General features: G+C 41.4%; 1 protein-coding gene across 2 annotated transcripts in view; it reads right to left on the bottom strand.

The window, feature by feature from the left end:
• Window positions 1–23,977, bottom strand: part of TTC3 (tetratricopeptide repeat domain 3) — an 86,521-nt gene that overhangs the window by 49,268 nt on the left and 13,276 nt on the right. For both annotated transcript variants that reach the window (XM_077342668.1, XM_077342669.1), the window contains exons 8-16: window positions 22,646–22,731; window positions 18,085–18,179; window positions 17,157–17,219; window positions 12,610–12,664; window positions 11,771–11,933; window positions 11,637–11,682; window positions 10,394–10,487; window positions 10,108–10,159; window positions 3,704–3,761 (exon numbers count right to left, since the gene is read on the bottom strand). In XM_077342668.1, coding sequence (XP_077198783.1) covers window positions 3,704–3,761; window positions 10,108–10,159; window positions 10,394–10,487; window positions 11,637–11,682; window positions 11,771–11,933; window positions 12,610–12,664; window positions 17,157–17,219; window positions 18,085–18,179; window positions 22,646–22,731 — 712 coding nt within the window. The remainder of the gene's footprint in view (window positions 1–3,703; window positions 3,762–10,107; window positions 10,160–10,393; window positions 10,488–11,636; window positions 11,683–11,770; window positions 11,934–12,609; window positions 12,665–17,156; window positions 17,220–18,084; window positions 18,180–22,645; window positions 22,732–23,977) is intronic.

Here is a 23,977-nt window from a genome sequence, read left to right as displayed (position 1 = left end):
TAGTAAGCCTTTCCATGGCAGCATATTCTCTTAGATTCTCTAACCATACATCTAGGTCAGGTCATTCTTGCTGCTTTCATCTTGAGGCTATGGAATCTAGCTGCGGTTGTTGCATAAAAGAAGCATTTCCTAGCAAGCACAAGCACATTCCCAGGAAAGATAACTAATAACATACATTTTGGATCTAATGGAAACTGAATTTTAAGTATCCTCTGCAATTTCTCATTAATTTGTATCCAAAATCTGTTAATTCTCCCACAAGACCACCACATATGAAAAAAGAATCTATGGCATTGTAATATTTCCAGCAACTCTCATCAAATTGGTTAGATATTTTACGTATCTTTCGGTGATTAATACCATCTGTAGAATATCTTATACCAGTTTTTCCTCAATAATTGACATTTTGTTAGTTTCACATTCACACCCCAGAGCTGTTCTTAAAGACATTTCTCCTGCACATTTCTGCATCTACTTCACCATGCAGATCTTAACATGCTCTGCTTCAGTATATAATTTTAGTAAATATTTATAGATTCTTCCCAGCAGGTGGTGTTCATTTAGCATTACTTCCAATTAAAATTCAGTTAAGTCTCTGAGGTTCCCATCGCAGATTTCTAAATCTTCTTTCATCCTTGAGACTAATTGCATATGCCTAAGCTAGTCTACAGTCCTGCCTTCTTGCTTTTAACAGCCTATTCAAACCCACAAAGTGGAGTGCCCTGTGAAGGGCATAGGGAAATAAGATGGTCCCTCAGGTCCACAAGACCCAGAGGGCTGTTGCCATATAACCGACTGCATATGGGCAATCCACAATGTTCCTGTGAGAACTGCCACCACCACATTCTGTACCAGTTGCAACTTCAACATCAAGGGTAGGCCTGCATTGAGTGAATTATAGAAGTCTAGACTGAAGGTGACTATTGCATGGATCACTGTGGCTAGGTGGTTTGGGGCCAGATAGGACGCAAGTAGCTTCGCTTGGTGAAGATGGGCTACATTTGCGATCTGTGCCTCCATTGTTAGGGAGGAAGAAGAAGAGTTGGTTCTTATATGCCGCTTTTCTCTACCCGAAGGAGTCTCAAAGTGGCTTACAGTTGCTTTCCTTTTCCTCTCCCCACAACAAACACCCTGTGAGGTAGGTGAGGCTGAGAGAGCCCTGATATCACTGCTCGGTCAGAAGAGTTTTATCAGTGCCGTGGCAAGCCCAAGGTCACCCCAGCTGGCTGCATGTGGGGGAGTGCAGAATTGAACCCGGCATGCCAGATTAGAAGTCTGCACTCCTAACCACTACACCAAACTAGAGGCATCGAAGGTCACTTCCAAATTCCTGGCTGAGGGAGAAAACTCTTAACTGCACTCTGTCCAGGCAGGGAAGTCACGCTTCCTGTTCTGGCCCTTTCTTAACCAGCCAAAAGACCTCCATCTTGGAAGGGCTGAGTTTCACGCAACTCTGCTTGAGCCTGAGTGTCACTGCTTCTAAACACCTGGCAAATGTTTCTGTGGGGGAATCAGAGCGGCTGTCCTTAAGGACAGTGGTCCCCAACCTTTTTAGCATCGAGGACTGGTCAACACTTGACAATTTTACTGAGGCCCAGGGGGGGTGTAGTCTTTTGCTGAGGCATGTCGCTGCTGCTTGAGCCCCTGCTCCACTTGCTTTCCCGCTGGCGCCCGACTTCCCACCACCCACTGGGGGGCGCTGCCAGCAGCAGCAGCTACGCAGTGCCACATTGAGGGGGAGCCCCAGCCACGGCGGCCACTGGAGAGCACCAAAGGTGAGCCGGCAGCAGAGTGGCAGGGTAGCCCCCGAGGCAGCAGTTGGGGAGGAGGATGAGGAGGAGCCACGGACCGGTACCAACTGATCCACGGAGCGGGACCGGTCCCCGGACCGGGGGTTGGGGACCACTGCTTAAGGAGATAGAGCTGGGTGTCATCAGCACACCAATAAGTTTTCTGCAAGTTGGGTCAGAGGGCTCATACAGATGTTGAATATACTTGGATTTTTCAACCGGTCCTGCGGAGCAGATTAAATAATCGGGTAAGGGCACCTAAGGAGGGCCCTGTCCGTGATGAGGAAGGGTGCCAATAGGCCCCTTCCTCATGACTGACAATCGGAGGTGACAATATGATTATCAGTCCAGCGACAAGGGACCAATCGGGAGCCTCGCACAGCGTGGCTCGCGATTGGTCCCTTGCCGCCGGACTGACCAGTAGGGAGGCGCAAAGCCCCCCCAACTCACCCGCATCCGGACAACCAACGCCATTTTCTTCCCACCTGCCCGCCCGCACAGCACACTTGCTGCCTGCCCGCCCGCAGACGAGGAGCCACTGCTGCCCCAAGACGCGACCGGCCCGCCTCACCAACGCCCCATGCGCCTCCCTACCGCCTGCAGCCACGCTTCAGCCTCCTGCCACAGCCGCGACAGCGCCTGACCTGGCGCCGCCTTCCCCCGCGGTACTGGCCCCTCCGGCTGCCACGCCAGCGCCGCGCCCGCCTTCACCCGGACTTCGCCGCCGGCCCGCAAGGCCTCCAGGTGCTGCCGGCCGCCACCGCACCTGCAACGGCGCGCCCGCCCCAAATGGCACCGGCCGCGGCAACGGGGGAGCCACCGCCTCTGCCACTAGCAGCTGGCGCCGGGACAGGCCGCGGCCGCAATGCCGGAGCTGCCGCCGCCGCAAGAACATCCACCCCTTCGCCGATGTGCCGCCGCCGAGCACGCTCCACAGCCTGGGACGCCTCGGGTAGGGCCCGCCCCACCAAGACACCTACGGGAGCCGCCAGCCGACGCGGGACGGTCTCGCCCCGGCCCATCTACGGCCTACGGTCTGTGCCCGCCCGCCCCCAGGCCACACTGCCACCCGCCCCCAAACTCCATTGCCACGCTAACGCCCGCTGTATTTAAACTACAGCGGGCTTAATTACTAATAAGTCTAATAAATCAAGTTAATCTCTCTCTGTTTGTATTTGGGATTTCATACCTACGCTTAAAAGATAAGGTACATCTTCTGGATTCTGATTTAAACTAAGTACCTCATTCACATCTGAATCATTCTCCAAAACTAAAATTGATTTTTTACAACGATATAGGCTAGATATCAGGAAAAAAAAAATTCACAGTCCGAGTAGTTCAGCAGTGGAATAGGCTGCCTAAGGAGTTGGTGAGCTCCCCCTCACTGGCAGTCTTCAAGCAAAGGTTGGATACACACTTTTCTTGGATGTTTTAGGATGCTTTGGGCTGATCCTGCGTTGAGCAGGGGATTGGACTAGATGGCCTGTGTGGCTCCTTACAACTCTATGTTTCTATGATTCTATGACTGGTATGGAGGGCAGTTTAATTATTTAAAAGTTTTCCAATCTACTTTGCTTAGCTTTTATGAAAGGTTTATCATCCATCTGCTGTTCCTGTTCTTTAACTCATTTTAACAAATGAAAATGAGAACAACCCCCTCCCAATCTGACCTAGGTAATAATCCAACCAAACGTGATGTCTTCAAGGAGAAGGAAGGAATGAGAAAATAGCTGAACAAACCAGGGTCAGCTGCCTTCTAGCTATCCCCTCCCCCCAAAAAAGAACCCCAAACCACAAAGAATAATCAAATTCTAAATATAACTAATAGTCTAATAAAATACAAACTGATAACAGGAAGGAAGAAAGGAGAGAGAACATAAGCTACAAGCATCAGTTAGACTAGCCAAGCTTACCATGTCTTTTCAGATTCACTGGTTCTGTTCCTTGGTTTTCCTGTATTTTCACTGGATCCTGTCATTAGAAAAACATAACTGGCTTAAAATAAATAAATACCCAAGCAGCCATATCACTTTCACACCTAAGCATTTACCAAGGAACACAATAAGAAATTATACACAAAGATTCATAAAAAATAAGGATTGAACAAATTTAGTACACTAAATTGCACAAACTAGAATGTTCTCTAATACTGTACAAAGCTACCTCATAAAAGTATGAAGTTGAACTATGTTATATTTTCCTACTGCTGCCAAGCAAAGTCCTACTTTTTCATTTTGCTGTTTCAATGTGACCATAATTCTTCTGCAAACCATACCTGAAATCAGGTTTTCATTTCAAAACAACCATTTCAGCTGTTCTCCCCAGCAAAAATTAAACATACAACCTCATTTCTTATTATTTTAACTCCCTTTTCTGATGAAGTAACACTGTAAATATACTCAGGTTTTGTCCTTTTAAAAAAAACTGGAAAAAATATATTTGCTGCAACCCAAGATGAAACTAAAAGAATCTAAGTCAAATAACTAACAAATACAATGAGAAAATAATTAAGACTATTGAACAGAAAAATCAAATGATTTCTTCTCATTCTAAGACACACACACACACACACACATATAAAGTTAAGGAAATAATACAAAACATGTTATAGCAGTTTCAAATGGCATTCAGATCCACTGCAAATGTATAGCAGACTTGTCAAATGACTGAAAATAAGTTACGGTCATAGTCAAATTGAATTAATGTGTCCACTGCTTCATCTTAATCTGTAGTCAGCTCTTAATGTCTAACAACTAGATTTTTTGTTCAAGGGTTACAGGGTTGACCAGTACACAAAAGGGCCACCATTACCTCTTTGGATTTAATTAAGAACCAGGCATAAGTACACTTGATAGAAGGTTATCATACCTGTCTGACTGGTTTTACACTGACCATCACCTTAAATCCTCTAGGAAGTTTTGTATTCATTTGGTATCAAACTCCTTTCAGGTGTTAGATGACCCTTGAGAAATATTTAATATTGGAAATTGTTTCTACATCTCCAATAGACAGCTACTATAAGTAAGAAACTATTGGCCTTTACAGACTATTCAGCACAAGTGCAACACTGATTCAGGTATTTATCATAAAACAATCATGGGCTACAAATATTTATAATTCCAAAAATCCTCTCTAATTTCATCAGTATGCTTGACAGTAATGGACTGGACTTTTAAAAGCTTAGAAGTGCTGTATAAACAGATAAAGGACTGTGAAGGTTTAATTCTTCACAGACCCAGAGGGCCTTGAGTGGCAGGTTGTTCCAAGAGATCTGAACGGTTGCCATCAGATGAACAGAGAGAAACATTATTGTTGCATGTCACGGAGAGATTCAGATTCCTGCTTTGACTGAGCCGAGTCTGATTTCAGCCCTAGTTGAAAAGACTTGAGTACTGACAGTTCAGCCCAGAGAACAGTTTAATATGGGCAGGAAAAATAGAAGAAAGTTGGCACGGACCAGTGGATAGTTAGATGGAGACTTCCATTTCAGCCAAAGAAAGGGGTTAGATTTTCTAGTGATAGGATAATTTCCCTAACCAGTCAAATAGGGAGCTAACTCTGAAGAGTGCAGAGATCCCTGGTCTGGTGTAGTTAGAAACTATCTTTAGCAACCTTGAATCAGTTAAAAATTCAAGACAAGTACTGGTGTTCCAAGAGGTACTTGAAAGAGTGTACCAACCTTTGGAAAATAAAAGGAGTCAGAGACTATTCACAGAAAGTGTGCTGGAGTGTTCGGAAAACACTGGAACAAAAGGATCTAACAAAGATTTTAAGCAGCTCTAAACTGCTTAAAATTAAGAAACTCTCATTAGCCTGAAACATAAGACTTTAAGTCTGTGCATGACCCATTATGCACGGGGGTTTTAGCGCACATTCAGGGTGGAATGGCGGCGACTAAAATCACGGATAACGCACGGAGCCGGCTGCAACCGGCTGCAGCTTCGGTGCATGCCGCCGAAAAAGCCGCGTCAGTGAAACGCGGAAGAAAGCGCAGCTTCCGGGTGAGCGGGGCGCAACCAGAAGCAGCGACCGGATCGGCGCGTGCATAATCAGTTACTCTGGGTTTTGCCGCCGTCGCGCCCCGCCCCATGTATAACCGGTATGCGTCGCGTCTTCCCCCTCCGCGTTTTCCATGTGACCCGAAATCGCCGTTTCGGCGGCCGTGCATAATGGGCCCATGAACTGATTTTACCTCAGAGTTATCTAAACTGACTTACCTCGGAACTTTCAGCCCCTTATTTCACCTGAACTTTTCTCTAGATGTTGAATAAAATTTTGTTAATTTTAATTTTCAAGCAGTGTTAAGTGCTATTTTCAGTGATTTAAATAAAAGGGTGCTCCTGCCCCTTTCCCTCAGTAAAATATCATACTGAGGGTGGAAAAGCCAGAGTTATTCAGAAGAGGAAAAAAGACCACTAGGGCTGCACGATCAGAAAGGGAAAGAAAACTGGAGGAAAAATCATGCATCTGAAGGAAGGAAGTGGATGGGGATCAGCCTAACAGTGTGCAGTATTTTAAACTTTAATGGAAACTCTCCTTTTTTATTGGCTTGTTAACGTATAATGCTGATGAAACAAGGAAAAAGCTCAAAACAAAACTATCTAGAGATTCTGAACATTTTTAGTGAGCAACATCAATGTCCTCCCAAACTACACACATGTATAATTTCTATATACATTGTGCTGTGCATGTAAGCACATAGGAATGTAAAAATTTACTTATTGATTCACAAAAAAATCTATATTATAGCCCCGCATCCTGTTTCCAAAAATGCCCAACCAAATGTCTCTAGGGTCAGATGTTTTATTTCAAAAACTTTTCTCTCCTAATACAACCTTGCTTTTGCTGGGTCACTATAGTTTATACCAGGACTTCATATTAACTTGCCTCGAGTTATTAAAAACAACAACTATTACTATTATTATGAATTTTTACAGTCAAATATTTGACTGATAGATGGTGTTCTGCAATTCAAGATCTAGCTAGGTTCTTGGGAATAAGGATCTATTTTCACAGGATTCTTGCTGTTTTAAGGAACACTGTCTTCTGCTGAGCTGGGTGTTATTTCTTTAATGCTCAGAATTTCCAAGGTGTTTCATGATACTTCTAGGCACCTAGTCCTCCCAGAGGTGCTTTAACTCTATTCATAGGTTTTTGGTGATCTTCTCCGTTTTTTCTTTTATATTCTGCTGTCTCCTTGGATTGCAATGTCATTGATCCAAACCCTATTTTCAATTTCTTTTCTACAATTACACTGTCAGGCGTGTTATGCTCCAGATGTTTATCTGTTTGCAAAGTTCCAAACAATCTTTGTTCCATAATTCTCCATTATCTTATCTGGTTTGTGCTCCAATGAATTTCTAAGCTGACGGTAAACCATACATTGTGCAAAGATTCCATGGCAACATAGATACAACTCTACTATGATGTGCTTTATAAGTTTGAGCACATTTTACTACAGGCACTGACCACGTGGTCGACTGGTTCAATCTTTGTCTTGCAAAATCAACATTTATTATCACTGGTCTTCTGAATCTTGACTTTCATACTATTTGTTTGAATGGCGGCTCTTGGGCAGCTAGAAAGAGTTCTATCTTTGTGCCCGTTTTGGAGCCACTTCCAGGGGTTTTTTTTACTATCACCTTTGTTATCTTTATCTTTCAGACATTGCATATGAGAAGTGCACTTCCTTCCAGTTGCCAAAGTGAGTTTTGATTGAAAAGTGTTTGTAATCTTCTTTGGTTTCTGTAACCTTAAATAAGTCTGCCATACTCTTCAACTAGAAGCTTCTCTTTGCTTTTCTTGGTGTAGTCATTTAATGTTCATTCTTCAACTGACTGCATAAATTTCAAGAGACCTCTTCCAATTTTTTTGGTAACTAAAGATGACCAACATCTCTTCTGGGATACAGTGTGTGATACATTGTCATTATCTGGCAAGTTTTGCTACCTACTGCTTCTAATTTCTCCTTGTTTCCAATCAATAATGCCAGCAAGGAATAAACTGTGCTTGCAGGAAAAGCCATCCCAACTAGGATCTACATATGGTGAGTAGAGACCATTCCGTGGCACACAGATCCTGGAGCCAGCTTCTCTCCAGCTGAGCCTGTAGAGAGAACTAGCTCCTCGGAGAGCTGTGTTTGGCAGTCCAGTTTAAACTGGGCTGGCCGGCAGTGTCCCCAGCTGAATCTGCAGGCTAAACTTTCCCCACACGATCAGCACCTGGATAGGCTCTGTTGGGCAGCCTTCAATGGTTTTTGCAGGCTTCCCAGATTTATCATAAGATCTTCCATTTGCTTTCTCTCCAGTTTCTTTTTCACATCTGTAAAACAGACAGCTATTTATTGTATTCCTTTGAGCCTTCCCAGTGTTCTTTCCAGAAAGTTGTTGTCTTTTCTTTGTCTGGATTTGCTTCTACTTTACATTTCCCTCTAGTGATTATTATTATTATACAGTCAGACTATTAAGATATTATCATTAAAACAGAACACTACTTTAAGCTGATGTTGGAGTACCAAAAGCTTCTCCTTAACAGTTATGCTGCACAGAACGTCAGTAACTCAAAGAAATCATGTCTGAACATGGTATACAGTTCAGTTTAACAACAACTTTATTGGCATATCACAAGAGAGAAAGTCTGATTAGAAAACCATTATATGCAGATAATGAAGATCAAGAGTGGACAAATATTAGATTTGCAGTTTGTGCTCTCGCAACCTTATAGCAAATTATAAAAATATTGCTACCTTCTCAATCAAGCAAGATTCTGACTATTCATTAAAAACAATATCATAATCTGGTTAGATGATCTAGCTATCCTGGTTAAGAATTGAGATAAAATTTAACCCGAATATCTTCATAAAATGGGGAGCGCAATAAAACACATGAAACAGATTCTTACAGTTTTGCCCACAGCGTGAAGTTTTCCCATAAGATAGCAGTGAGGTGAAGATGCTCTGCTGTTCTCTCCCCAGGATTTTCTTTTCTTTTCTTATTTCTTTTTCTCTGCCTGGCTTGTTGTAGATATAAACACCCTGAGTTTTTTTTCTTTTTTTTCTTCTGGGAATTCGAGAGCTGTTACTACCAAGAATTTTATCTATTGACCTTGTAACTGTTTGCTTTTTAGCACAGAACTGGAGTTTGAATTGAGTTCTGCAAGTAGCTCCTGGTTGTGTTTTTTACCTCTATTTTGAGAGCCTCTGTTAAGAAGATTTTATAGAGGAATATAGCCCTGTAAGGCAGTGGTCCCCAACCTTTTTATCACTGGGGACCGGTCAATGCTTGACAATTTTACTAAGGCCCGGGGGTCTTTTGCCGAGGGACATCGCCACTGCCGACTGAGCCCCTGCTCCACTTGCTTTCCCGCCGATGCCCCTAACTTCCAAACGTCTGCTGGGGGGCACTGCCAGCAGCAGCTGTGCAGTGCAACGCCGAGGGGGAGCCCCAGCCATGGTGGCCGCCGGAGAGCACCAAAGGTGAGCCAGCGGCAGAGTGGCAGGGCAGCCCCCGAGGCAGCAGCCGGGGAGGAGGATGAGGAGGAGCCAAGGACCGGTACCGACTGATCAACGGACCGGTCCCGGTCCCCAGTCCGGGGGTTGGGGACCACTGCTGTAGGGCATATTTATTATGGGACCCTGTAAAAGCACTAGAGAGACTGATGATTCCTTACCGCCAGCTTCAAAAGAATCAAAGAGTGGCAATTATTTTGCTGTAATTTCTACCTTAATTGCCTCAGTCCTTTCTGCTAACCGCTTTGCAGTTTTGGTAAACCTACCAGACTCTTAGGAGTGAGATTCTACCCTAGAAGTACCTAAGGAAAGGGTGAAGAAGCTCTGCTTATTCCCTTTGTGAAGAAAGCAGCATTAAAAAGCAAGCGGATCGGGCTCAGAATTAAATAGTCACTGAGTCCTCCCCTTTACCTCAACCACTGGCCATTCTGCAATTTAGCAGAGAGAGAATGAGTGAGCCATATAGTGGCCTGAGCCTGCCTTGATTGCTATCTGGCCTTTGATCAGCAGATTACTCTGCAGAAAGGACAGAGACAAAGCATTCCAGTATTTCACTGTACCCAATTCGTATTTGATAAATCTTTTATGGTTACCTTAGCATTTTCTCCACAAAAAGAAATATGGGATTTAAAAAGAACCACAAACCTTATTTGAGTGCCCTTACCAGTATTACAGTTTCTTAAAAAAAACAAAAACAGCCCTATATGTCAACATTCTAAAATCTGTCAATTACTCCTAATATTCAAATCTATGGACTTGAGATGCCCTTCAGTATTAAAATACATGACCCAATTATCTTTATTAACCTACCTAAATCTGGAAGCCAGTCTTTGTGTTCTTTTTTTGGTGCATCAACACCAACCTGTTAACAGATAAAACATAAATTAATTCACCAAGCCAAAACATTTCTTTTTACCCATGCTTTTACTTAGGGACTTACCTTTTTAAATTTTTTTTGAGTCTGCTTATAGACAGAACTGTTTATTAAAAATTTCAAGGTGATAAATACTTCCTGCTGTTTTTAATGTTGGGTTTTGTGTTTAAATTTAACTTAGTCTTAAGTAGCACCATAATTACACATATTTTTATCACTTACTTTCAAATGTTTCTTTGGATTGAGGGGGTTGTGATTGTCAAACTGCATTTTCTTTTTTGATTGTTGGTTACTGACTGAAGCAGACTCTGAAGAACTAAGCAAATTTAAGTAACAGCATAAGGTAAAGTTTTAAATGCAAGATCACTAAAGTATTACTAAAAATAATGTTTGCACAACTTAAAGGATCTGAACTTCATTCAGATTGGTGATTTATTTCTTTGCTTAACTGTAAAGCATCATGTGCAGAACATACCATACAAACAAACTATAGTAAAGCACAGCTTAGAAATGGCACTACAAGTGCAATCCTAAGCAAAGTTACCCTGAAGTCAATATAGCATAACTCTATTTAACACTGCCCTGTAGATGACAGGATTCACCCTTTCAATAATACATGCTTGGGACAACAACCATAAAATTCAGAACTTCACAGCTGAAGAGAGTCTTTTGCCTTTTTTTGGCTTTTATTCTGACTTACCTGTTACAACACAAAAGTGATATTGACAGAGCAGTCAGTGTTTTAAAAGGACTCTTCATTTGTTTTAAATATCTTTGCACCTAAGCAATCTAAGTGTAAAGTGATCTAGTTCGGTGAGGCATAAATATGTTATAGGAAATATACATAGGAAACATATAGGAAACAATTTTAATGCACACTAGTTTTCTTGAGCATTAAATCTCAAAATAGTATTTTTTTCTAATTAACTCCGAACTCCAAGATTGATTCAGGTGGGTAGTCACGTTGGTCTGAAGCAGCAAAATGAAGCTTGAATCTAGTCGGATCTTGAATAAAACTTCATTGGACTTAAAGATGTCACTGAAATCAAACTTTCTTTTCCTAAACTTCAAGGGAATTAAACATTCAGATACATACCAAAACATACTAATAGCAAGTGACATTTCTATACCACACCACAATGTTGCATCAATCTTTTTCTTCCCTACCTAGTACAGCAGTTCACATCCAGAGCAGAATGTAACTACTGTAATCTTAAAATGGGCAATGGGTGGTGTGGCTCCAGATTGCTGCTGAGCATAGCTTCCTGTGTTACTGAGCAGCTGCCCACATACAGCTTAGAGGTAACACTGCCTCTAAGTACACCAGACACCCTAAGTATATCTGAAACATGCTAACTAATAGCATCCATACCATAATTTTACTGAAAGAATGCTGTGAAGCACAATATTGTTTTAATTAATTTTTTATTTATATTGATGATTTATAAAGCAAAATTAAACTCACTTTTTCTGAAACATTTTCTTTGTTCTGTGTTTATATTGCTTAATACCTGGAAAATTAAAACATGAATTTCAACTCAAACTATGTAATACAAAATACTCCACTATATAAGAAGGTATTCAAAGAGGAACGATTACCTCTAATTTCCTCCATTTGCTTTTTTAATTTCTCATGTTGCTGAGTAAGATCCTTAATTCCTTCAGGACTATTGCTGCACAGTTGTTGACCTCTCTCATTGGCCTCTAGTGCTTTTTTGTGTTCTCCCAAAAGTGATAGTGCATCACAGAATCGATAGTGTCCCTACAAGTGATGGATAAAATGCTTAACAGCTCCAAGCCAGGAAACTCTGCTAACATTTCACAATTTGCTGAACAAATTTATTTTCCCCATTTGATAAACTGCGTTGTACAAACAGGAATATAATTTTCATAGGTCCTTATTAATAACACTTAAAGAGGCACATTTTGTATACTCTTTTCTTTTAAAACTGTATGTATGTATGTATGTATGTATGTATGTATGTATGTATGTATGTATGTATGTATGTATGTATGTATGTATGTATGTATGGGAAAATACCAGTTAAAAAACAGCTACTTCAAATATATTTCACTTGGCATTGATAGGTATTCAGATTCAAATCTAGTATGCATTCAACTTCTAGGCCGTCATAGAAGACTATGCTCTCCAAGCCATAAACTTTGAAAACAACTTTTAAATAACAGGACATCTTTCCCCCTTCCTCCACTGTCACACTAAAAAATTTACCCAGTGTGACCACAACTATGGCAATACTTTATCACTACCAACATTAGTTCAGTAATGGAAGTCAATTGTTTGTGAAGTTCTCACTGCAATGCTCAGAAAACCCACTGACTTCAATGGACTTGAAAGGGTTTGCACCTGCATAGGATTGCACTATTAGTTTTCAGTTTTGCCACAATGAAAGTGGATTTACAAAATAAATGGAACTAACCTTTGGCCAGCTGGGCTTCAAAATAATGGATCTTTTCCCATCACCCAGGGCTTTTCTAAAAACAAAAAGTCATCAATTAAAAAAAATTCATTCTAATTCAAACTACTAAGCAAATTTTATCCCTAAATGAGGCAGATTTTAATTTATCATCCAATCCCATTCCTTTGAGTAAACATAGGACTATCTTCACATACAGGATAGGGACAGTGCCTACAAGAGAGAAGACAGGAATAACAGGTAGGGATAGGCACCAATTGTAAAATTCTGGTTCAGTTCAGTAATTCCTGAAGCAAATCTGAGTTGGTCTGTTTAACTATTCCCTGCTTAGATATGGGGGGAGGAGACATAATGGACACCTGAAATGGCTGTCAGTCATTTAAATCTAACAGCTAGGCAGGTCTGCCTCAGCTGAAACCCCTAAAAATAAATTAGGGTACACAAGAGGAAAATTTACTCAGAAAATAGTTCCATTTGTTGCCAAACTTTCTTTACCCATTTAAGTTGGGCAATCCTCAAAACTGGGATATAACAGAGCAGCAGCATGCCTAAGAGTGGGCCTGTACCTCAAAGTGTTAAAACTTTTAGTACTCATCTCCAAAATTCTTCCTCTGAGAAGCGTGATCTTTTAATGTTTTGTGTACACTCCTCTTGGAGATGAGTGACAAGTGGAATGCCTCAGGGATCTGTCCTGCAACCTGTGTTGTTCAATATATTCATAAATGATTTGGATGAAGGAATAGAGGGGGTGCTTATTAAATGTGCAGATACTGAACTGGGAGGAGTAGCAAACACAGCAGAAGACAGAATCAGGATATAGGATGATCCTGGAAAACTGGGCTAAAAGGAATTTCAGCAGCGAAAAATGTAAAGTTCTACATTTCAGTAGGAAAAATAAAATGCATCATTACAGGATGGGGGAGACCTGACCGGGCAATAGTATGTGCAGAAAGGATCTAGGGGTCTGGCTAAAAAGGCAAATGGGATTTTGGGCTGCATCAAAAGGAGTACAGTGTCCAGATCACGCAAGATGATGGTATCACTTTATTCTGCTCTGGTTAAGAGCCGTGGTTCCCAACCACCAGTCCGCGGCCCAGCACCTTTGTACTGGGCCACCGGCAGCTGTGCTTGCCTCTTCCCCTCCCACAGCAAGAAGCTCGCCAGGCCGCGAGCAAATCGGCCGCTTTGGCAACCGCTTTGCTCGCGGACCGGTGTGCTTCCCGCTGCAGGGGGTGGGGGAGAGGCAGGTGCAGCCGCCGGCATGCCAGCGGACCCAATTGCGCATGCATGGAGCTGTCGCACATGCGCGTTTGCACCGACGGATGCAAAGGTGCACGCGTGGCAGCTCCGCACATGCGCGTTTGCGCAGCACTGCTGCACGTACGCGTTGCGCGGGCCGCCAGCTCTTCCCCACCCCCGGAAGTGGTCCTCAACCTAGAAAAGGTTGGGGACCGCTGACTTAGAGTACTATGCTAAATTTTGGGCACCACAATTAAAGAAGAATGTAGACAAACTGGATTGAGTTCAGAGAACAGCGAAAATAGTGTTGGGTTTGGAGACCAAGACGTATGAGGAAAGGTTGAGAAAGCTTGGTCTGTTTAATGTGGAGAAGATGACTACGAGGTGATATGACAGCCGTCCTCAAGTACTTGGAAGAAGGACCAGTTGTTTTCTGTTTCCCCAGAGGGTCAGACCAGAACCTATGGTATGAAATTAATTTAAAAGAAGTTCCTGACTGAGCAGTTCCTCAGTGGAACAGGCTTCCTTGGGAGGTGGTGGGTGCTCATTTTTGAGCAGAGGCTAGGTAGCCATCTGATAGAAATGCTGATTCTGTTAACATAAGCAGATCATAAGTGGGTGAGCAGAAGGTATTGTTTCTGAGCTTGGCTCTTGTGGCCATTTCGTGCATGCCCAGGGAAATGCTGATTGCCACTTTGGGGTCAGAAGGCAAATTTCCTCCAGACCAGGCTGGCCAGGGATTCTGGGTTTGTTTGTTTGTTTTTGTGGGGGGGGGATCATCATCTGGGCATGAAATTGGGGTCACTGTGGGTGGGCAGGTAGTTTTGAATTTCCTGCATTCTACAGGGAGTTGGATTAGATGACCCTGGAGGTCCCTTCCAATTCTATGATTCTACTAGTGTTGGTGACCAGATTTCTTCCACAGAATCCCACAACTGAGTGAGCAATGGTGTCTATAATAAAGCCTCCTGTCAATGAAGCTGTCTTTAGGTCACTGCAGTCTAACATTGAACTGCTTCTTGCAGAGCTGACTATTTAAAAGAAAAAGAAAGCCTCATGTTGTCTAGTTCAAGAGTCCAATCAGGAAAAAATTACAAGCCTCAAATGGTTCAGCACAAATTTCTCTTTTTACAGACTGAGGACTTGCTGGATTATTTCTTTAGCTTGCCACAACTGGTGACCTATGTTAATATTGACTAAGCTCTGTGTAAGATGGAAGAATATAATGCCCCTCCCTCCACTGGAAGACTCTATGGCAGACCCCATTTTGAAATGTCTTGGAGCATTGCTAATGTTTTGAGGGAGGACAAACTTTTCCAGAACAGCTCAGACTGCACATTCGGGATCAGCCCTACACATTTGGGACCAGCCCTACTCTCTTCCCAGATACTTCCATCTTGTCTGGAAGAGTCCTTCACTGAATCCAAGCCTTGATTAACACTTTCTGCCTCATCTCTGGGTTAATGAGTATGTGTCTTCAGCATACTGATGAGAAGTTAATCTGCATCTCTAGAGGATCTCTCTGAGCAGCTTCACAAAGCATCTGAGATACAATCAACACCTCCATGTTAATGGACACAATGTGCCCCCTTTTGGGAAGGAACAAACCCGGCAAAGTACCTAAGACACTATCATGGTGGATCATACTAAAAATCACTGAAAGTAAAACATGCAATAAGTGTTCCCCTGCCAGTCAACTGATGCAAGTTTAAAAGGACATCCCAAGGCAGTTTTTGTACCGTAGACAGGCCTGAATCTTGACTGAAAGCATCTGTATACTCAGTTTCATCCAGGAATGCTTGTATACTAGCCTGATTATTCAATTCTGTGCTATCCAAAGGTAGTTTGCTTAGTTACAATGTAACAAAGTACCATGGGTACATCTTATACGCAGCAACTTACAATAGTCCCCATTCATTTTTATCAGTCTCTCAGATCATGTTAAGTATTCACATCTTTTACTTAAGCCTCACATGGGCCTGATATGTGCTCAAAAACAATCAGTGGGATTGTTAAAATGAGGTCTGTCAAATTTGGTGCAAGAAATTTTACCCACGCAAAACTGGCTATGGCAACCCAAAGAGTTTATTGTTGTGCATGGGAACCAGAATATAACAGGCCTCTCACAAACTTAGACTGCATCATCAGATAGTTCTTCATGAACACAACTGTCAGATTTTTTTCTGTTCTCATCACTATTAAGTAGGTTTTCTGAGAAAACAGGCTGTGTTTTGCAAAATTCCACTTATGTTTTTATCAACAATAGTACGAACCATCATCTCTGGTGCTTCTGTTTCCAAATCAGCTGTCAGCCATATGAAAAACTAGGCTTCATCATGGTAAGAGGATATGCAATAACTAATGCATCAACAGCACACCAAGCCTCATGAATATAAAGGCCCACCAGATCTTATGTACAACTGTCAGCCTTCTCAGCAGGAAATTTCCCAAAAGTTGTCTGGAAACCACTGGATCATGGTTTTCTACCTCTTGTGGCCAGAAAATTCAATAATTTCACCCTTCCACTCTTAATACTATTACCTGTATAGCCCAGGCTAGCCTGATCTCATCAGCTATGATGTGAAACCCTCATGTTGTCCCTCAAAAATAGCAGGGTTGAGACAAAGAGGTAATGGCCAACCACCTCTGATTGTCTCTTGCCCTTAAAACCCTGTAAAGTCACCATAAGGCAGCTGTAGGCAAAAAGAAGTCTTAACGAAAGATCATCTACATCAGTGGACCCCAACCTTTTTATCACCGGGGACCACTCAACGCCTTTTACTGAGGCCCGGGGGGGGGGGGGATAGTATACTCCTCTACTCTCAACCACTGCCCTAACGCTCTCTGATCGCTATGGTAATGTTTAAACATCCCTTCAAAATAAGATACAGACACGCCACAACAATGAACATAAGGAACACTTTATTTTCATGGAAATTTTAACTCATGACAATGACAAATCAATGGGAACCCTGTGCTTGTCTCTCTGCAACGAGATAGTCCCATCTGGGAGTGATGGGAGACAATGACACTCAAAGTGTGTTGTAAAGGGTCGGGGAGGGGATGAAGTAAAGGACCGGGGGGGGGGGGGGGAAGGTGTCCTTCGGGGCCCACCTCCAATTAGTCAAAGGACCACATGTGGTCCACGGCCCACAGATTGGGGATCGCTAATCTACATCATAGTACACATATACAATAAAATGTTCATCAGTATTTCAGGGCTTCTTAATACAGCTTAGTATTAAAAGCACATTTTGCATTAATTCAGGTAACTTCAGATCTTAGAATTCAATGGGGGGGGATCAACTTACTTATACTGTCCCATTCGGAGAAAACACAGAGCACGATTGCCATATAGAAGATGATTCTCAGGCCTTAGGAAGTTAAATAACAGTTTATACAATGTAAAAAAAAACTATAAACTTAAAACTATTAAAAGTATTTTTTACACTTTTTCCAAATTGTATAATTTGATATAGCTAATGTCCAAGATAACATTATACTCAAATTTGTACACCAGACACATTGTTACTGAAATAGTTTCAGTTGTGACAGATTTTTATTTTGCTGCTTTATATCTCTACTGAGGAAATCTTTTTAAAAGCCTGACAAAAGAAAGAAAAGGAACTCACCCTTTGGCTTTTTTTAGTATTCTAAAAAACACATTTTTATAGATACAACAGACCATGTCAGGTTATTCAAAATTAACAGAATATTTAGATTTCTTAACACAGCTTCAAAATTGTAACTGGAAAACTCTGGCCTAAATTCAATATGGCTAGAAGATACTGTCACTTAAACAACTAGCAAGCACTGCCAACTAAAATCATATAGGTAATTTTAGGAGAAACCAAGTTCTGTCACTATTTAAAGAAGACTGAAATGCCATGAAACACCATAGCTCCTTAGAGACACTGTATATGCCCTACATCAGAACTATATTATTCCTATTCTTCATAATATTCTCAAAAATATTTTAACAGAGTTCTATTATATTTATATTTATATGACTCAGCCTTCCATCCTTCTGAGGTCGGTAAAATGAGTACCCACCTTGCTGGGGGGTAAAACGGTAATGACTGGGGAAGGCACTGGCAAACCACCCCATATTGAGTCTGCCATGAAAACGCTAGAAGGTGTCACCCCAAGGGTCGGACATGACTCTGTACTTGCACAGGGGATACCTTTACCTTATTATTATATTTATATAATTTATTAACTTCCAGATTTAGCTCTTACCAAAGTTCTACAGCTTTTGTATAGGAGGCAACAGCAATTTCAAAGTTCTCTTTAGCAAATTCTTCATTTCCTCTTTTTTTCATATCATTGCTTTTCTGTAATTAAATATATGAAAAATTCAAATTAACTCAAACAATTCAGGTTATTCTGTTACATTTAAAAATGCACAATAAAGATGGACCAGAGATGTGAAGGCCTAGAACTACTAAGAACTTAAAAACTGGAAATTTTGGGGAACACTCCAAAAAATTCATATGATTTTTTCCTTCCTGAATAAATGAAATGGAAGACAAGGTTTTATTAAAAATGTGTAGTATAAAATGTTTGTGTAAGACAAGATACGTTTAAAAAATCTTGATTTAACTTGTAAATAAATACAGTTTAATGCATTAAATTATAAAACATTATTAAAGATGCTGGCAGTTGTGACTTTACGAGAGCACTTCGGTCCAAATAATAATTTTACTTTGTTTACCACAGAACTTTCCCCACACCTGTCAGATCATAAAAATTATAATAAATTATAGTAAATTTGCTATGACAGTTTGCAATGCTCAAGTATTGAGTATACTTGCAATTTTACTTATAGCAAACCAAAGAATTTGTATTTATAAATTCCCTAAATATACAACAGTAACATTTTATATATAAAGTTATAAATGATACATTTTATGTTGCTAAATCAGTAAAAGTACTTTAGGTTTAACAGAGAAGTATGTACTGCATATATTTCAATTTTTGGATACACCGAAAACAGGGCATACAACCTCAACCCGAAAACTGAATTAAGTGCGTGATGGTTGAGTAGATTGTTGTTGTTATGTGCGAAGTCGTGTCCGACCCATCGCGACCCCATGGACAATGATCCTCCAGGCCTTCCTGTCCTCTACCATTCCCCGGAGTCCATTTAAGTTTGCACCTACTGCTTCAGTGACTCCATCCACCTCGTTCTCTGTCGCCCCCTTCTTCTTTTGCCCTCGATCGCTCCCAGCATTAGGCTCTTCTCCAGGGTGTCCTTCCTTCTCATGAGGTGGCCAAAGTATTTGAGTTTCATCTTCAGGATCTGGCCTTCTTAAGAGCAGTCAGGGCTGATCTCCTCTAGGACTGATCGGTTTGTTCACCTTGCAGTCCAAGGGACTCGCAAGAGTCTTCTCCAGCACCAGAGTTCAAAAGCCTCAATTCTTTGATGCTCGGCCTTCCTTATGGTACAACTTTCGCAGCCATACATTGCAACTGGGAATACCATAGCTTTGACTAAATGCACTTTTGTTGGCAGGGTGATGTCTCTGCTTTTTAGGATGCTGTCTAGATTTGCCATAGCTTTCCTCCCCAGAAGCAAGCGTTTTTTTAATTTCTTTGCTGCAGTCCCCATCTGCAGTGACCTTGGAGCCCAGGAAAATAAAATCTGTCACTATCTCCATTTCTTCCCCATCTATTTGCCAGGAATTGAGAGGGCTGGATGCCATGATCTTTGTTTTCTTGATATTGAGTTTCAAGCCAACTTTTGCACTCTCCTCCTTCACCCGCATCAACAGGCTCTTTAGTTCCTCTTCACTTTCTGCCATTAGAGTGGTATCATCTGCATATCTGAGGTTGTTGATATTTCTCCCTGCAATCTTGATCCCAATTTGTAACTCCTCTAATCCCGCATTTCTCATGATGTGCTCTGCATACAAGTTAAATAGGCAAGGCGACAGTATACAGCCTTGCTGAACTCCTTTCTCAATTTTGAACCAGTTAGTGATTCCATGTTCAGTTCTCACTGTTGCTTCTTGACCTGCATATACATTTCTCAAGAGACAAATAAGATGCTCTGGTATTCCCATCTCTTTAAGAACTTGCCACAATTTGTTGTGCTCCACACAATCAAAGGCTTTAGCATAGTCGATGAAGCAGAAGTAGACTTTCTTCTGGTACTCCCTAGCTTTCTCCATGATCCAGCGTATGTTGGCAATTTGATCTCTAGTTCCTCTGCCTCTTCGAAATCCTGCCTGTACTTCTGGAAGTTCTCGGTCCACATATTGCTGGAGCCTAGCTTGTAGGATTTTGAGCATAACTTTGCTAGCATGAGAAATGAGTGCAATGGTGCGGTAGTTTGAACATTCTTTGGCATTGCCCTTCTTTGGGATTGGAATGTAAACTGACCTTTTCCAATCCTGTGGCCATTGTTGAGTTTTCCAAATTTGCTGGCATATTGAGTGTAGCACTTTTACTGCATCGTCCTTTAAGATTTTGAATAGTTCAACTGGAATGCTGTCACTACCACTAGCTTTATTGTTGCTCAGACTTCTTAAGGCCCATTTGACTTCACATTCCAGGATGTCTGGCTCCAGGTCAGTAACTACCCCATTGTGGTCATCAGGGATGTTAAGCTCGCTCTTGTATAGTTCTTCTGTATAATTTTGCCACCTTTTTTAAATCTCTTATGCTTCTGTGAGGTCCCTACCATTTTGGTCCCTTATCATACCCATCTTTGCATGAAACGTTCTCTTCATAACTCCAATTTTCTTGAAAAGATCTCTAGTCCTCCCCATTCTATTGTTTTCTTCTATTTGTTTGCACTGTTCATTTAAGAAGGCATTCTTATCTCTTCTAGCTTTTCTCTGGAATTCTGCATTCAATTGGGTGTATCTTTCTCTTTCTCCCTTGCCTTTCACTTCTCTTCTCTCCTTAGCTATTTGTAAAGCTTCCTCAGACAGCCATTTTGATTTCTTGCATTTCTTTTTCTTTGGGATGGATTTAGTTGCTACCTCTTGTACAATGTTGCGAACCTCCGTCCATAGTTCTTCAGGCACTCTGTCTATCAGATCTAATTCCTTAAATCTATTTGTCACCTCTACTGTGTATTCGTCGGGGATATGACTTAGTTCATACCTGAGTGGCCTAGTGCTTTTCCCTACTTTCTTCAATTTAAGCCTGAATTTTGCAACAAGAAGCTCATGATCTGAACCACAATCAGCTCCTGGTCTTGTTTTTATTGACTGGATAGAACTTTTTCATCTTTGGCTGCAGATCACATAGTCAATCTGATTTCTGTGTTGACCGTCTGGAGATGTCCATGTGTAGAGTCGTCTCTTGGGTTGTTGGAAAAGAGTGTTTGCTATGACCATTGTATTCTCTTGACAAAATTCTACCAGCCTGTGCCCTGCTTCATTTTGTACTCCAAGGCCAAACTTGCCTGTTATCCCGGTTATCTTTTGGCTTCCTACTTTAGCATTCCAATTCCCCATGATGATAAGCACATCATTTTTTGGCGTTGCTTCTAGAAGGTGTTGTAGGGCCTCATAGAACTGATCAACTTCATCCTCTTCAGCAGCAGTGGTTGGGGCATAGACCTGGATCACTGTGATGTTGAATGGCTTGCCTTGGATTCGAACTGAGATCATTCTGTCATTTTGGGGATTGTATCCCAAGACTGCTTTTCCTACTCTCTTATTGATTATGAAGGCTACTCCATTTCTTCTGCGAGATTCTTGTCCACAGTAGTATACCTGATGGTCATCTGAATTAAATTCACCCATTCCTGTCCATTTTAGTTCACTGATTCCTAAAATGTCGATGTTCAGTCTTGTCATTTCTTGTTTAACCACGTCCAGCTTGCCTTGATTCATGGATCTGACGTTCCAGGTTCCTATGGAATAAAAATCTTTACAGCATCGGACTGTCTTTTCGCCACCAGTTACTGAGCGTCCTCTCGGCTTTGGCCCAGTCGCTTCATTCATTCTGGCACTACTCGTACTAGCCGTCTGCTCATCCCCAGTAGCATATTGGACACCTTCCGACCTGAGGGGCTCATCTTCCGGCGTCATATCGTTTTGCCTTTTGGAACTGTCCATAGAGTTTTCATGGCAAAGATACTGGAGTGGTTTGCCATTTCCTTCTCCAGTGGATCACCTTTTGTCAGAGCTCTCAGCTATGACCTGTCCGTCTTGGGTGGCCCTGCACGGTATAGCTCATAGCTTCATTGAACTACGCAAGCCCCCTTGCCACAACAAGGCAGCAATCCTTGAAGGGGGGGTTGAGTAGATACAATGTTAAATAAATCAATTTATTATAAAGTGCTCTGAAAATACAAATTAAATCTGTCAGACTGCTGGTTGATGTTTGCATATTCTCCTAAAGGATATGAATTGCCAAATTAGATACAATTTCCAACCACACATTTTTATGCATGAGCATGAAAATCACAGAACAAGGTCTATGACCAAAATAATGTAACCATTTGGCAACATAGTATAAAATGTGAACCAATCAATACATGTTTCAGATTATTAGCAATTGTTCTTGGTACATATCTATTATTAAATCAAAATAAATTTGGTCCTGTTTACCGTGATTCTGGTCTTATTCATATGTTATCAACTTGTGGATATTTATTTGTGTTTTTATTGTAGTTTCAATCTACAGGCTAAATTCAAAGTCTGTTATTTTAAGTGCACTTCTGAACGCTGATAGCAACGGCTTTCTCAGATGATTGAAATGCAAAAACAAAAGCTGCTTCTACGTTGCAAATTAACAAGACAGTTTACAAGATTTAAATTTTTAGAAGTTTTATTCTTGCCTTTATGCAACTTTCACAGTGATGAGATTCAAATTCTTCTACTAAATTGTAATCCTCCAATGCAACTTTACTTATATAATATTTGTCTGCAAAGAGAAACAAAGCAAAATTGAGGCAACAGGTTTGACTGTTGAAATCCACCAACTACTGCACCAGTTCTCAAATCTTAGTGACCCCCATTTTTAATAAAAATTTTCAGACTCCTCCCCGTCTCTCTTGCACGCACCCAGGAAACTCATGTACAAACTGCTAGGGATGCTAGCCTCCAGGTGTCACCTGGGGATGCCCTGGAATTACAGCTCATCTCTAGACTACAGAGACCAGTTCTCCTGGACAAAATGGCTGCTTTGGAGGATGGACTCTATGGCACTATACCCCAGAGGTCCCTAGCCTCCCCAGGTTCCATCCGCAAATCTCCAGGGGTTTCCCAACCTGGATCTGGCAATCCTACCCCTTCCATCCCCCACCAGTGGTCAGGGGAACCATACAAAGTGTACCTGCCAGTTCTACAAATAGGCCACCTTATTCCAATAGGGAGAACTGTATCAGCTATACATTAAAAGCAGAGTTTTAAATAAAATATTTGTACTGTCTGTATGTGGACTTCAAGGTCAGGTCTCAAAGTATAGCTAATTCAAAATGCAAGTCACAATCAATTTCACTTCTTCGCTTTCGGAGACATTGCTGGTAACTTACTGGTTGATAACTTCTAGCTAAAAACCAACTGAACAGGAATGAGAAGGGACCTAGAAAAACTTTTGGAGCTGTTCATAGAAGCAGGGATTTTTGCACAAAACCTAAACTTCTGGAAAAAACTACCAATATCTATAATTGTCTATGGATGAAAACTAGTATCTCCCTACCTCAATGTCAGATATTTTGTATTGGAAGGCAGAAATACCTATGATATGCCTATGATAACTGCATTAGCACTGTTCCTTATTGTTAACACACAAACCTCCTCCATCTTCTGAAGTTACATAGCAGAATACATGGAAGATATCAAATGACCACTTCACTATCGTAATTATTGAAAAGTAGATCACAAATTGATCTGATTGAAGTGGAACATTTATACACTGATGCTCTCTCCACAACTCTAGTCCACTTGTTCCATTCCTCTAATACACCTGATGCTCTCCCGGTGAGAAGGTGATGGAGTGACATTTAAATGAATGATTACAACCTTCTTATTGATTGAGCACTTATTGGAAAAGTGTCTATGAGACTGCATGTTGGAAAGAGGGAAGGCCTGTCTCTGCCTGCTACTTCTTAAAAATTACTCAGAGGGTTTAGAGATAATGAAAGATGTTTATGTTAAGATTGGGTCAA

This window comes from Paroedura picta, chromosome 6 (genome assembly GCF_049243985.1).
Source record: "Paroedura picta isolate Pp20150507F chromosome 6, Ppicta_v3.0, whole genome shotgun sequence".
Lineage (NCBI taxonomy): Eukaryota > Metazoa > Chordata > Lepidosauria > Squamata > Gekkonidae > Paroedura > Paroedura picta.
The sequence above is the reverse complement of the archived record's forward strand: the minus strand, read 5'-3'. Positions and strand labels throughout refer to the sequence as shown.